This window comes from Dufourea novaeangliae, unplaced genomic scaffold (assembly GCF_001272555.1).
Source record: "Dufourea novaeangliae isolate 0120121106 unplaced genomic scaffold, ASM127255v1 scaffold55, whole genome shotgun sequence".
NCBI classification, from domain to species: Eukaryota; Metazoa; Arthropoda; class Insecta; order Hymenoptera; family Halictidae; genus Dufourea; species Dufourea novaeangliae.
In genome coordinates, this window is record NW_015373934.1 from 1,418,458 (window position 1) to 1,433,780 (window position 15,323).

General features: G+C 40.1%; 4 protein-coding genes across 5 annotated transcripts in view; 1 reads left to right on the forward strand and 3 right to left on the reverse strand.

The window, feature by feature from the left end:
- Nucleotides 1–568, reverse strand: part of LOC107185262 (MAGUK p55 subfamily member 5-A) — a 68,068-nt gene extending 67,500 nt beyond the window's left edge. The window contains exon 1 of the mRNA XM_015572917.1: nt 505–568. Within this exon, the coding sequence (XP_015428403.1) occupies nt 505–568 (64 nt within the window). The remainder of the gene's footprint in view (nt 1–504) is intronic.
- Nucleotides 569–4,142: 3,574 nt separating this feature from the next.
- On the forward strand, nt 4,143–6,293 carry LOC107195202 (iron/zinc purple acid phosphatase-like protein). The gene is made up of 7 exons (XM_015585002.1): nt 4,143–4,335; nt 4,430–4,624; nt 4,702–5,029; nt 5,104–5,286; nt 5,345–5,564; nt 5,648–5,842; nt 5,915–6,293. Exons 1-7 carry the CDS (start codon nt 4,233–4,235, stop codon nt 6,005–6,007), a joined length of 1,317 nt encoding a protein of 438 aa, XP_015440488.1. The 5' UTR covers nt 4,143–4,232; the 3' UTR covers nt 6,008–6,293.
- A 394-nt stretch (nt 6,294–6,687) lies between these two features.
- On the reverse strand, nt 6,688–9,999 carry LOC107195185 (RAC serine/threonine-protein kinase). 2 transcript variants are annotated; one of them, XM_015584974.1, is made up of 7 exons: nt 9,735–9,999; nt 8,959–9,226; nt 8,637–8,880; nt 8,369–8,566; nt 8,016–8,286; nt 7,686–7,922; nt 6,688–7,610 (listed from the first exon to the last, which is right to left on the reverse strand). In XM_015584974.1, exons 1-7 carry the CDS (start codon nt 9,814–9,816, stop codon nt 7,270–7,272), a joined length of 1,641 nt encoding a protein of 546 aa, XP_015440460.1. In that variant the 5' UTR covers nt 9,817–9,999; the 3' UTR covers nt 6,688–7,269. The 2 variants fall into 2 exon arrangements, with proteins under 2 accessions (XP_015440460.1, XP_015440462.1); XM_015584976.1 differs by having other exon boundaries at nt 8,637–8,752; nt 8,933–9,226.
- A 413-nt stretch (nt 10,000–10,412) lies between these two features.
- Nucleotides 10,413–12,047, reverse strand: LOC107195168 (ankyrin-1-like). The gene is made up of 5 exons (XM_015584954.1): nt 11,937–12,047; nt 11,694–11,841; nt 10,882–11,152; nt 10,619–10,816; nt 10,413–10,542 (listed from the first exon to the last, which is right to left on the reverse strand). Exons 1-5 carry the CDS (start codon nt 12,045–12,047, stop codon nt 10,413–10,415), a joined length of 858 nt encoding a protein of 285 aa, XP_015440440.1.
- Nucleotides 12,048–15,323: the final 3,276 nt, after the last annotated feature.

Sequence of the window (15,323 nt, forward strand, 5' to 3'; positions counted from 1 at the left end):
ACTTAAAAGGGGTACTCTCGGAGAAATTTTCCGGAAACAATAGGTTTGGGGTGAGTTTGACTTGGTCTTGGTATTTTACTGAAAACTGTGTTTCATTTTACGTAAAAAAGAATGTAGGAAGTATTACAAATTTCGTCGCTGTCTGTATCAGAATGCATAGTTTGTATTACATACGAAAAATCTAAGGTATTCGTGGGAAAACCGGTAAAGCAGATATGTTCAGGTTTCGGGTACTAAAAGGGTCCAAAAGAAAAACTGGAAACATCCGAGGGCTAAATGACGCGATGGATCCGAGTATTTAAATGAAACCACGATCCAGAGACAAGCACGTGTAATCTGATCGAACCGTCAGAAGCGTTAAATAACAAGGGGAGGGGGTGGAGGGAGTGTGTGGGATAGATTAATCGGGTGTAGCGTACCCGAATACCTCCTCCGGGTACTCGTGCACCCGACTTATCGCTGCTGGAGTATCTATAGACGGTGTACAAGGGAATCGATGCTCACCGTACAGTTTGATCTTGTCATTGTGGTTGATCAGTATGATAATGTATCCTCCTAGATCGACCATTTTCGCTGTCACGAACGGGTAGACGATCGGTCTACACAGGTCAGAGAACGTAGGAGAGCCGGATGACGGCCTGAATCTGTTGACCAAGGCGTGCTGCACATATAACACCCACACAGACACACACACGCGCGCGCGCACAGAGCACACGTTTTACAGGGCCACCGGCGTCATCACCGAAAAAACCGAGACGACGATATTATAACGTCGTTACCGCGTGCCATTCCTTCCGTTTCATCTCGCATCTTCGCTTAACGTTCGATGGTACTATCGACCTCGCGCGACCTACTTTTCACCGACAATATCTACGCTTCCTGTAAACGTAAACGCGCATCCTTTCTATATCTCGTTTGTCCTCTCTGATTTCTCTCCCTGTTCGGGGCGAGACACCTCCCGCCAAATGGGTCCAACAGCCACGCACACAAAGTTTCCTGTATATGGTTCAGGTGAATCTTTTATTCGACGGTGTAACAACCGATCCCCACGAGTCGTCCCTCCCCCCTAGGGAGGAGACTTACCGGGAAACTTCAGTAACGGGATCGCGTACCACCGATTCAAATCAACACGAGTATTCCTTCTTAAAAGTGGTCCCTCTTAACGTGCACGTAACCTTGCCCCTGCTGTGCTCATTTTCAGTCGTTATTACACCGCCCCCTCCCCTTCTTCTACCGATGTTCTCCAGACCAAGTTCCAGAGGAATCACAGTGGATCATTTCCACTGAGTGAAAAGGATGTTTAAACGCCCTTCCAGGTCCTACAATCCAGTGCGTGTGGACACAAAACAGTAAGTCCCTTGGAGGAAACCCTCGTCGGGGCCCCGTGCAATGTGGGCCCCCCTACATCCTCGTAACGATCACTCCACTCCTCGTCGAGAGACAACACGATCCACCGTGTCTCAGAACTCCCGGTGTCCTCCTGGCTTATTGATCAACGGTCCCGCGGAACGCGACTCCTCGCATCCGTCCAGCATCATCCTTCCCGCTAGCATCCTCGAGGTTCGTGTCTCTGTCCCGCGTGTCCCGCTCCTGTGCCCCTACGATCATTCGACATATACGTGACGGGATCAACCACCCACCAGCTAGCATCCTCATGCTAGCTCCACTTCGATCGGATCCTTTCCGTGCTCCGATTAAACGCACGTCCACCGAACAGTCCCATAACGCGACGGGGACGTGTCGGTTCGTTGGACCCCCCGCGACGAACGGGCTCTTATGCAATTCCAGCCACTTCCACAGAGAACTCCCCTCCCCCCTCTCGAGATTATCTTCCCTACAACCACCCCCCGCCAACTTCTGAAGGACACACTCGCGACGCGTCCCGATTAGAGACGCAGGATACCTCCAACGAATTCTCGTTATAGCGAGTCACATCTGTGCACCACCATCGGGGAAAACCCGTTTACAGACCAGAGATCCAAGTTCCACGGTGCCCGTTACGGTTGGGTCGATCCTGCGGGACAGCCAGGACGTGATCGCCGCGTCAACATCCGTGAAATATCACCATTACCTCGTTCCGTATCCCCTCCGAACGGGGATGCACGGGATGTATACTTTCTCTCTGGCTTCGATCACAATCGGTTTCGCCCACTGAGAGATCCCCCGCGAGACACACGATCCCTCCCCGTCACACGGTCACATCGATTCACCATGTCGCGAGTATCGGCGAGGATGGGTGTGAACCCTCTGTGCGTGTTAACCGACGGCGGCTGCAGCCCTGACATCGCTCGTCACCCCGCTGTGATCCTCAACCCTCGCCGCGAAGCGGCGACAGTGGCGGCCGCCTAGCGGCGCCATCGTCGTTCACGGCGCCCACTCGCGACCGCTAACCCCACACCGTCGCACACCGCATTTCGATGCTTTTTCCTGTCCGTCCGACCGGCTTCTGACCCGTACGGGTTTCTGTATAAATTAACAAAGAAGATCGTTAGGGCATTAAACCGCAACTCGTTCAGAGAAAACGATTAATCTTTATGCTCGTCTTCTTGATTAACCGGCCGCGCCGTCAAAGAATTCCGAACTTACCGACGGTGCAGTTTATCGATTGTAACTTTCGTAACGATGGATTATAAATAAATAAAAAGAGGCTTTTTAACCTTGTTTCCAGCGATATTCACTCTCCGATACGTGTGATGATAGGCTTGATATTGGTAATTATAGTAACAAGCGAAACAACGTAGTGGATAGAACCTAGAAGACGTTCAAAGCCCACTGGAATCGTTCCAAAGCACATACGCACAATGGTGTCACGGTCCTTGGCCTTGATCGAAATATAGACGGGGATACTACGAAGAAATAGAATAATTGTCAACAGTTGTAGTACAGTAGGTCAGACGATTCCTGGACCCGTAACAATGGGAAAAGGTTAGACTCCTATTTGGATTGTATTCCGGTAATGGACGAGATACAGCATCCCTGCTGATCTTAACCGTGACACAGACTCATGAAAATTATTTCCGAATTCTGTAACTTGAAAGAACATCCGTTAGAAAAAAGAGTTGCGCCTGTGTGTGTGTATAAATTGACAAAAGAATGCTCGGATAATAGGTGACTTTAAACAGATCCGGAAAAATATAGCATCGCGTCATTAAGATTGGAAAGATAGAAGAATGAACGAACAGACTCGTGGTAGTGCCTGTGAACACTCACGTTCGGCAGATATGTGTTTCCCAGTGTGTAAATACGTGTTCGCGCACGTGCACCGGAAAAGCAGAGGAACGAGCAACCGTTGCGACAAAGAAGGAGGCAGAGAACTAGCAGACCGCGTGATCAATATAGGGCATAGGGGATGGGATGCTAGCTCTGCAATTGCCTCTGTTTAACTCTCCTCACGCGTACTCTCTTGCAGCTTCGGAACCGATGCGAACACTGTCCATTGGATCGAACTCAGAGAATGTCTTTGATCGATATATACCGGAAATTAGTCTTACGGTTCTTTCATCGACTTGAACTTCCGCTAGGGTTCGTTTCTGTTCCGATACTTCGATTGCAAATAAGAACGTGCAACATATCGATATTTTGCAGGTTCCAATTTCTTTCTCCAGTCTTGTTTAATCTCTCAAATGATATCACTCGACGATATACATCGGTTCGATAGAATTTTCACCAACGTATTCCTTCTTTCCTGTCCATTCGTGCCAAGCTACAGCTCGAAGTGCGTTGATGCAAAAAAACTGCACTTGCAGTCAATCATGTCCGAGATGGCGCTATTATGCTATTATAGCAGAAGATACATATCGCGATGACATTGTTCGCTGCAAGTTTACACTTTGATCTCATCCATAATGATAACAGAGTTATATCGCTAATCCTATGGAAAACACTGTGAACGAAAATATCCCGCGGTTCGGACACTTAGATCAGCTGCATCCGTAAACAGTGCGATAAAGAACTTTGCAGTGTTTGATGGACTACAGAACTGACAGAGGCTCGCCTGATAATGCCTGACTCATTGTTTTTGAAATGTGATTGTAGAGATACAGGCCTGCACAATTGCGCTTGAAATGCAGCATTATTACTCGTAGTCTTAGAGCGACCAAGCGCAGCAACGCATCGATCCTCTCTTGTACATTGTCGTTAGAATCATTGAATTTTGGATCTAGTCCTAATTTCTGCATCTCGTGGAACAGGAAACGTTATTGCCATTAAAATTTGCCAAAGAATTCAAAACAATGGCTGCACTCATTTTTGGATTACTAGTTTTATCTTCGATCTCTGCTACGTTTTGCAATGTTATTTATTATCAACCTGAAGCTGTGCATCTTTCCTATGGAGGTAAGGCATAGTATTTGAAATTATTTATAGTAAGTTATCCTTTGGTACACTGGATACTTAACTGTTCAGAATAATAATATTTTGTTAATCATAGATAACATCCATGATATTGTTGTGACCTGGAGCACTAGGGACGACACAGAAGAATCCATAGTTGAATATGGCATTGGAGGATTTATTCTCTCTGCTGCAGGAAATTCCACACTATTTATTGATGGTGGAAACGAAAAACAAAAGCAATATATTCATAGAGTATGGCTAAAGAATTTAACACCCAACAGCGAATATAGTGAGACAAACAGTTTCCTGTTTTTGTATTTTTTTGTGTTTTTATGAGAATTACACTCATTCAGATTGTTTAAACAGTGTACCACTGTGGTAGCAAATATGGATGGTCGAATGCCTTCTACGTGAGAACTGCCCCAGAGGATTCTACAGCTTGGTCACCTCAAATAGTTATCTTCGGTGACATGGGGAATGAGAATGCTCAAAGTTTGTCGAGATTACAGGAAGAGGCACAACGTGGACTATACGATACAGCAATTCATGTTGGGGATTTTGCGTATGACATGAACACAGACAATGCACGTGTTGGTGATGAATTCATGAAGCAAATAGAAGGAGTCGCTGCTTATTTACCTTATATGACAGTACCTGGAAATCATGAAGAACGTTACAATTTTAGTAACTATAGGTCAGAGTATACTCTAATCATATCAGTAACTACAATTCATTCGTATTTCATTATTGGTGATATAATTCTCGTAGGTCTCGTTTTACGATGCCTGGCGATAGCGAAGGTTTATGGTATAGTTTTAACGTAGGACCCGTGCACTTCATTGCCATAGAGACAGAAGCTTATTATTTTATGAACTATGGTATCAAACAAGTGGTTAAACAGTATCAGTGGCTAGAGAAGGATTTAAAAGAAGCCAATAGTCCTGAGAACAGGTAAAACGGAACATCTCTTATTACAATAGAACGTCAAACTAATAAGAATTCAATACAGGGCACAAAGACCCTGGATAGTGACATTCGGTCACAGGCCAATGTACTGCAGTAATGCAAATGCAGACGATTGTACAAATCACCAAACTCTCGTCAGAGTTGGATTGCCATTTTTAAATTGGTTTTCGCTCGAAGACCTCTTTTTTAAATATAAAGTAGATTTATTACTATGGGCTCACGAACACAGTTATGAACGTATGTGGCCCATGTATAATTTTAAGGTAATTTTATTGTTTTTCTAAACCCAAAATCTAGAGTATTTTTCCAATAGATTTAATCGATAGTAAAAAGAAACTAATTATAGGTAGAAAATGGTACTTACGAAGAACCGTATAAGAATTACAAGGCACCTGTACACATAGTAACTGGATCGGCCGGATGCAAGGAGGGTAGAGAAAAGTTCGTCCCGCATAAACCAGAATGGTCTGCATATCGTAGTTCAGATTATGGTTACACAAGGATGAAGGCATACAATCAGACTCATCTATATCTTGAACAGGTACTGGATAGTTCGGACTATTAGGCACAAGGAATATTCGTTATAATTCATTTCAAAATGTTTTGACGGTAGGTGTCTGATGATAAGGATGGTGCTGTATTGGATCAAGTTTGGCTCATAAAGGACGATATTTTCCCGGTGTACAATATAGATAACCTTGCATAGAAAGAATAATAGAGCACAATTTAGGATAAAATAATGGAAATAATGCCATAGACATATCGTTTTAGTTACCATTTTTTCTTGTTCGACAATTGTACCATCCTGTTTTATGGTAAATAGCAAAATTTTATAGCTATAAACTTCAAACAATCGACTTTTAATTCTATCATTAAAAATTCTCCCTGTTCCCTCTCGCATCGAAACGAATAAACTACAAATGTTTGCTAATTGCAAATGAGATGGAAATTAATAATGCGTACGTACAATATAATCCTTTAATTGTTAAAATATAAATATATGTATATATAATCATTGTAGCATATAATATTAATAATATAATATTAGGGTAGCATTTCATATTTCCATCTGATTCTCACAGTAAATCATTAATTATCAATGATACATGATGAAAGCGCGGATTCGTATTAAGGAAAACAAAAATTTCCTAGTTCGATAGTACTAGTCTTATCCGAGAAACGCTTCCTTTCAGTGCTAAAAATCTTGATCTCAGATTTACACAGTAGTTCAATTAAAGCTGTAAATGTTTCTATGCTCCTACTTTTAAAATGGATAAACCACTTACCCCGTGGCTGGCTTCTTGCCAAGTGTACTTTGCTATTTTGGCTTCTGCTATAACAGTTGACTAATGAATTTAAAAAAAAAAAAAAAAAATAACCAGGAACTGCCCTTCTATAAATTATTATAATAATGTTGACAATGAAACTAGAAAGCGTTGACCATCACTTTCGTCGAACAAAGGACTGTTAACTATGATTATCAAATATCGTTCTTCCACATAGAAGGATCGTGCCACTCTTTACAATGTAACACAGCATACGGGATGACCTTCACTTAACTTTCGTTTCTTTTTTTTTCTTTTTAAAAAAAGACAAAACTTTATCCCCGTTATGTCACCGTGAACCTACTCAGCAGGTATAAATGGTATTAGCTCAATCGGATCGTATGGTACACAATTTTTTCATGTACAATTTCAACGTATATGCGTGTAGTTGCACACATGCCGCGCACACACATACACACGCACTAATTTGATCGCCATTAGAGATATGTGTTAAAATTTTCCTCAAAGATCCATAAAAAAAGCATCATAAATCAGCAAAAATGATATTCCAATTAATCTGCATTAAAAAAGAGTTCTTCCGAATTGGCCAACAATACTCATCGCAGTCGAATGTCTTTGTTTGACCTTTCCATGCATTTAGCCACATATCTCAGTATATAAACAAAGAAAACCTTTGATACTGTCAGTGATTAATAGAGACGATGGAAGAGGTTGCTGCTGAGCGGCTTTCCTGATACGAAAACTGGGGAAAATGTTCTTGTTCTTCGGCTATCGAATTCAAACCACCTCCACTACCTAAGAAGCTTTGATCGGGTGGCGTGAGTTCGACACTTTCACCCGTAAACTCGCTATCAAAATATCGGGTATCTGTTTCGGAAGATACTTGAGGTTTGAAGGGAGGAGCAATTTTTTTCTGCACGAGGTCCGACCAATCAATCGATGAAAAGAATGCGTGATCCATAATCTCTTTTGCATCGTTCGGTCCACCTCCCAATCTTTTGCTTGGATCTTTTATAAGTAAGCCTGTAAGGCAAAAGTTTGGACCAATAAATTCATTTAATTTAATAAAATTAATTATCCTATAAATCATCTACTTACCACCAAGCATATCTTTTGCATGGTTAGTGACCGTTCTAGGAAATCTTACTTCTTCCATTACAATAAGCGTGAATAACTTTTCATGGTCCTTGTTATAAAAAGGTAATCGACCACAGATCATTTCATACATAACAACGCCAACTCCCCACCAGTCTACCGCTCGTCCATAATCGTTATCTTCGAGCACTTCTGGCGCCAGATACTCAGGAGTTCCGCAGAATGTTTTCGTCGTTCTCCCTGCACAATCAAAATATTACCAGTGTTTTCCAATATTCTTAAATATAAGAACGCATTTTTTTTGCTCTTTGTATTTTATGCGTTATATCTTACCATACGTTATATCCTCTTTGCATAATCCAAAGTCAGCAATTTTAATATGTCCATCCTTATCTAAGAGAAGGTTCTCTAATTTGAGATCACGGTAAATGATACCCTGTGAATGAAGATAACCCAAAGCTGAAATAATTTCAGCTCCGTAGAATCGTGTACGATCCTCCCCGAATCTGCGGGTACGTTTTAAATGAAAGAACAGCTCTCCGCCGTTTACATATTCCATTACAAAACACAGCCTGTCAGCTGTTTGAAAACTATACTTTAAAGACTGGAAAGTAACCAATATTAGACACGTTAATGAAGATTGTAAGTATACGAGTCGAAAATGGAATAATTTCTACGAAACATACAATTAGGAACGGATGATTAGTGGTACGCAATACCCTATTCTCTGTGAGCGCGTGCGCAACCTCGTGTTTACGAATAATTACTTCCTTTCGTAAAATTTTTATAGCATACAAGTGTCCTGTTGCCTTCTCTCTGCAAAGGATTACTTTTCCAAATGTACCCTTTCCCAAAACTTTTAAAAATTCAAAATTTTCAAGGGTCTGCAATACAAATATTAGACTTAAGAGATCAGGTATTCCCGTAGGAAACATATGATGATTGTATACATACTACTTTCTTCTTCCCTGAACTTTTACTACTAGATGTTCCTTGAACACTAAACTTTGCAGACAATTCATCGATGCTGCCACCATCTGCATCCGAAGACACTACTCCAATGGACCCACCTGAATCTGACCTACCACCTCCTGAGGAATTTCCATCCATTTCAACATCTTCAGACGAAGATGTATGCTGCATTGACGGTGAATGTGGCTGTTGGTCCTTTTCACTCGCTAACCTAGCAGCCACATACCTATTCCGAGAAACAATGCACCAAGAATATTCAATTTTTACAAGCGTTAAACATGAAATAAGAAAAAGTAAGTTGAACCTAATTGCTGCCACCCAATCTTCTCTCTCTTGCTCTGTATCTACATGAAATGTCCTTTCTATAACAGCTGCCCATTGTAAACCTCTTATGACAAAGGTATATGGTTTAGGTCTATCTACAGACATAATCTGACATCCCCGGACTGTAAAATTATTTAAAGGCTGTGCGGCTGTTGCCATTTGTTGATCAGGCTTTGCTTTAAACCCAACCAGTGTACCGTCATCTCGCAAAACAAAGTACCTCGACCTCCAATTCTTTATATGCTCCCCTATACACAAACAACAAAATCTCCAAATAACATCCCTTAGTCATCATAAAAAATAACAAGTCTGATATAAATGAAACGCGAAATTCTTCGGATATTTCAATGCTCGAGTCGTTCCTCGACTAATTACAATATTTATTTCAAGATTTTTTCGAAATTTTTCACGATACAAAAAGATCGAAACAACGAACAACATCGCAGAAACAGTTGTATAAAACTACGATGAATTTTCGACAGAAAAATTCGACAAATCGGTGGTACGAAGACAGAAATACGGTTGCTGAAAATACGACCATTACTCGTGAAATCAGCCGAGACTTTCTAAAATTTTCACGGAAGCATATCGGTCAATGTATTTTTGACATTTTGCTAAACAGAGAATCCAGTCAAGGTTCCGTGGAGGAAGCAACGAAACGGAAAGAAAATCGGTTTCGAGTTCATGTTGCGGGGTTTCGTTTGGAGCGAGGTGAAAGAGTAAACATAAATATTATGAGACTCGTCTATGGTGTACCGCGTTTTTGAAGCCAGCCTTCTTTAACGACACGCTGACCACCGCCACCGGACGCTGCGACGTTCATCGCTGCGTCCCCCATAGCTCCTTTCTCAATGCACGCTCGTATGCAACCTCTTGATACTTCTTGTTTCCGTTCAGACTTAATATCCCAGAGAAATTTGTAAAACACAACAGCGAGGATGGCACGAGTATACAAACTTGAGCAATCATAGATACACGTTTCGCAGGTAAACTCGAATATACTCTGATCGACGGACGCACTAATGCGCACTAACTAGCATTGCCTGCTTGTATTCCGAAGATGGCGCGTCGATCGATCACGACTAAAGAAGAATTCTCATAGAGGAATGTCCAGCGACGAGCAAAATAGTTGCCCACATCCCTTTGACAACCCGAAGTTTACCATGTGAAGTGAAAGATCTATCTTATGTGTCTGACATTCGATGGTTATACAAGGTGTACCACGATAAACACTTATTCAAATTGAGTCTGAGAATCAGGAAACAATCGGGGACTCCCACTGTCGTCTGGGTCATCTTGAAAATTTGTCTGATTTATTGTAAGTAGACTGTAACATATATTAAAACAGTAACTTTAACAAAGTTCTGAAGTGTAAGATTTATATAAATATACAATTATTATGAAAAGTATACCATAAGATTATACTATAGTGTCCTATGTTTCCGAAAGAGTCTTTTGTATCAACTTAACGATTTCGATATTATTGTACGCCATGGCCATCTGCATTGGGGTAAGACCGGCTCGGGTTTTCCGGCTTAAGTCGGCTCCTTTCTCAATAAGATAACTGTTTAATTTAATAAAAACTGTTAAAATTCAATTCGTAAGTGATATATAAATATTTCCTACGGTTTGCAACTAACACAGCCAGTAACAAATTCCCCGTCATAGCAGCTATGTGCATCGGCGTACGCAGACCGATAAAGTCTGTTGTATTTACGTCTGTTTCGTTTCGAAACAAAAGATCGAATACACTCATGTCCGATATGGTGTGTATAGATAAAATACTTTCAAGAAGTAATCCCAAAGAATACTGACCGGACGAAGACGAAACTGTTGCTCTGAAACAAAAGATTTTGAACCGTTGCATCGAGTGCTTCAGAAGTGTGTAAATTAACTCGCTCACCCGTAAAACAATAATAACTTAATCATAGGAAAATAAGGTCTCCGTATAACGCTGGTGTACAGTGGGCTTTCATGAAAGACATCGTAACCATTTACATTTGCGTTCTTTCTTAACAATAGAATAGCACTGCTTACGTCCTTTCGAAGCGCGGCGTAGTGCAGTGGATATCGGCCCAAAGTGTCCCTGCAGTTAACAGACGCACCATTTTCGAGCAGTTTCTTAAGCGCCTCTTTATGCCCAAGAAAAGTAGCCACGTGAAGTGGCGTTAAACCTGCGTGGAACTGAGACTTTCAGAATACTTTTGAGATATACAATACAGTTCCTACACCGCTTCAATTATTTGTGTAATGAACTTGAGTTATTACATTCAGTTTTATAATACGTGACAGTACATATGGCAGCATCTACTGTACATACGGCGAAACCATCAAGCTACTAGCCAATTAGTACCACTTTCTTGATCCTAAATGGCGCCACAGTATTCTTTACTCGCGTTTTTTCCATTCAAAAATTAAATAATTATTCTGAAACGTAGCAGGAAACAATTGTTATTCAATAATATCGGTACAGTATGCTTCAAGGAACAATTTGATACTGACAAAATTCCATTTAAATTTTGGTCACGAAAGGGCGGCTGAACAATAAGTTCACCACCATCTGGCGCCGAGGAAATGGTACTAACTGGCCAGTAGCTTGGGCGTTTTGCCGTTGATGTCGCCACTATCAGTTTTTTTTTAATTATTTCCCAATAATACAAAAGAAATAAGAATATTTTAATTTTAATAATATCGTGCCTACTTAAAGGAATTTACCGTGCATTGTCGTTGACTCGATGTCCAGGGAAGGCTGACTACAAAGAAGTTGAATCATAGTCACGTCATTGTGTTCAACCGCGATATGGATAGGTGTTAAAAAATCGGTTGTTCTGCAATTGACGTTAGCGCCCTGGGTATAATTGTACTAGAATATATTAATAATCGAAATAACACTATAATATCGTAATTTTAATTGATTAACATTCGTGCCTCGGAGATCGCTTCCCTTGCTATAGGTACATGCCGAACAGTGCAAGCCTGCAGCAATTTCCAATTAACATTGACGGTTTTACTCTCCGGCCATATGACTGGATCGACGATTACAACATGTTGTTTCGGTCGTTTTGGCATTTCGATAAACATAAACACAACAAATTAATCGGTATAACTTTTCCTCAAAATCATAACTAACAGGAGAAATTATACTGGAGAATTTCGATCGGAAGGAAGAAAGTGGTTAATTGCACGACAATTTTTTTCGTTCTTTGTTTCTAAATAACAAACGTGAAGTGGTTCGATTTGCATACCATATATTTAATATTTAGAGGAGAATAATATCGTTACAGGAAGGAATATTTCTAAGTAGAATATATAGGTATTTATTATAATAGTTATTATTTCCTTTCATGTCGTTACAATATTATATATCGTTCGATCAAAAGCACCATGGGTTTTGAAAAATATTTACGGCGCCGAGCGACACAACTTATTCAATTATCTTCGATTTATTTATTTATTATTTTTTTTTTTAATTTTCTTAAGTTTTCGTTCTTTTCCTTTTTTGATTTTGAGACGCACACGTGTATAGTAGTCGAACGTTTACACGATATTTATTATAATACGCACACATAGAACCGTTCTAAGGTAAAATAGTCGACAGTTGGTTACTTTTTCTTGTTCTTTGTTTAAACATGCTCAGAGTAGCTTATTATTGTTGAAAATGTTCGTTTTCCGTGAATGAACCGTTACGTGCTGCCTACTAGTTTGATCGGACCAATTGTTTGGTTATCCAATATCTTTCGCCCGAGAATACTCGGATCCTCCACGGAACTTTGGATATTACAGTTCCTAATGACAGAATATACATATATTCTTTCCTTAAATTAGTATAACAAGAAATGTGTTAGCAAACGTCGAGTCCATGAAATTAGAACGGCGTCGATTTTTCTCCTTCTGTCCAACGATAGAATTCGAGTACATGCGATTTAAAACAGTCGGGAGAGCGGTATCGTACAAGAAGAGCGTTTAAAAACGATTATCACCTGGATAAAGCACCACAGCAATTGACTAGGATCCTTTCTTTTTTCCTCAGATTCTCGTCTGCCGCGCGAAATATTGTTCCAAATCCAGCGATAAAAATAACAGATCCGAAACATTGGATCTGTATGGTTAACAAGCTTAACGATTTCATTCGAGAGCAGCGATCGCGTTGCAAAAGTTATCAGGTTTTTCTTTTTTTTTTTTTTTTTTTTTTTTTTTACGTTAGGATCGCATGATCGAAAGACGTTTCGCAGTCTTCAACGAGCCTGACTCGATAGCATTTGAACAAGAAAAGCTGCGTACCGATACTCGAAGACGATTTAATTGTTAAGAAAACTAGCTGTCAATGCTTCGTCAGTGAAACGTAAACTCGATCGATTGATATCCGTTTAATTGTACAATCATTAATACTTCTCATCGTCTATGAGTAACATTAATTACATATATATATATGTATAGTATAATAAATACTGAATTACTCTTCACCGTCTCAATAATACTTATAGTCTAGAAGTAAATCTAGTTACACGCTAAACGATCGTCAAAAATATATATAGCGTTAAGTCACAAAAGGTTTTTTTTTTCTTCCTTTTCCTTTTCGCCGATCGTTCCCCGGATAGATCGATCAGTCGTCTCGGATCTCTTTTGTTCTTTTTTTTTCCCTTCTTTTTTCGTAACGCGTTTTTTTCTTCGCTTTTCTTTTCTTTTCCCTTTTTTTTTGGGTGTATTTTTCGTTTGTTCGTTAAACCTCCTCCACTGTTACAAAGAATCAGACGTTTCAAGCATACCGATCGGACGACGAGAAACAGAAAGAACTAAACTTATTTTCAGTCTCCTCGGAATGTTTGCTGCACATGGAAGGCCGTGTTCGGTGTCGATCGAGAAAAAAAAATCGTCGGATGTGTTGTATTTTTTTTTTAAGGCGCGAAGCACGCTCGCGTAATACGAGCCTCGTATGTACGTTTATATGTATGGACCAAGCGATTAATAGGTCATTATTTATCATAGTAAATGTTATTTGATTTATTAAATTGATCAGACATTACGTATAATGCTACATTCCTTTTTTTGGGCAATTTGATTTTAAACTCTCGATTACTTTGTAAATAAAATAACTGTCGTTAAAAAAGTCCGAATGACTTTTTCCTTAAACTGTCTCCAACCAACTCCGATCAATTTAATACTTCAGAATTGTTTAGAGATAGTTGGAGAAAAAATAATTAATTCAGAGGTGGTTAGAGATAGATAATTCGTGTGGCTGATAAATATTATTATCAGTATATTCTCTGTTTTCCTTATTTTCAAAGCATTATACTGATTGGAGTCGATTAAAGATCGTCCAATAAAGAAAGTAAATCAAAGACAGTTCAAAAAAAAAGTGCCCGATTTTGCTTGCAGATATTCAAAATGGCCGGTCATTACGAATAATGCTCGTATTAGTCGCTCGGTCCGTAACATATATACCTCCTCTGGTGTACTCGATTTAATAATGGTAGACGATGGATTATCGGTAATAGGTATTTCACACTGTATACTCTCGATTCCCGGGTGAAACGGCTCGGGCCCGCACGAGCCCTCTGACTCCGGCGCCATTTTGGTGCGCACTCGTAAATATACAATTTCATTAAAACAGTCGAATGCATCACAACTGGACGAAAATTCTTCGTATTCCCATATTTGTTTCCTAATTATCATGGAAATTTAATTCACGTCGTGATAATTCATAAACATTAGTTGGAACACTATCTTCTTAGTCCTCGTAATACTGATAGTTTAGGCAACAAATGAAGACGTTTGAATCAAGCCGAACCCGTAGAATTAGGCCTAATGTATAAACGTTTCAAAATGAAATATTTATTCATCAGGACTACTGGATTTGGACTACTTTCGATTTATCTCGAGGGGTTTTTCTATCAATAGGATAAATACTAATTTTTTTTCTCGAGTTAAAAACAGATACGCTAGACATCTACGACCGTGTTCGATCTGACCCACGCGTTGATTCGACGGAGGTTAAGAAAACAGTGTGTCCAAGTGATGTACAGACTCTTCTTGATTATTGTCCCGAACTCGAGTCCGCGCCAAGACAATAATCTTATAGGGAGAAATGTACGCAACAAAGTATGCGCTTGACAGGTTTCACGTCCCCTCCCTCCCGTAGTGAGAGTAAAGCTTGAACAATAATCGTGTAGAACAAGCCAGACAATAATCGAGAGGAGTCTGTATATCCGTTAACAGGTCGCCTCGCCGTTTCAGATTAACATCGAGTCACGGGACATCGAGCATTCAGGCCAGAATATCAACTTGAAAAAACGTGAACATCATTGATAGATATGCATTAAAACACTCATCGAATAATCAGTTTCG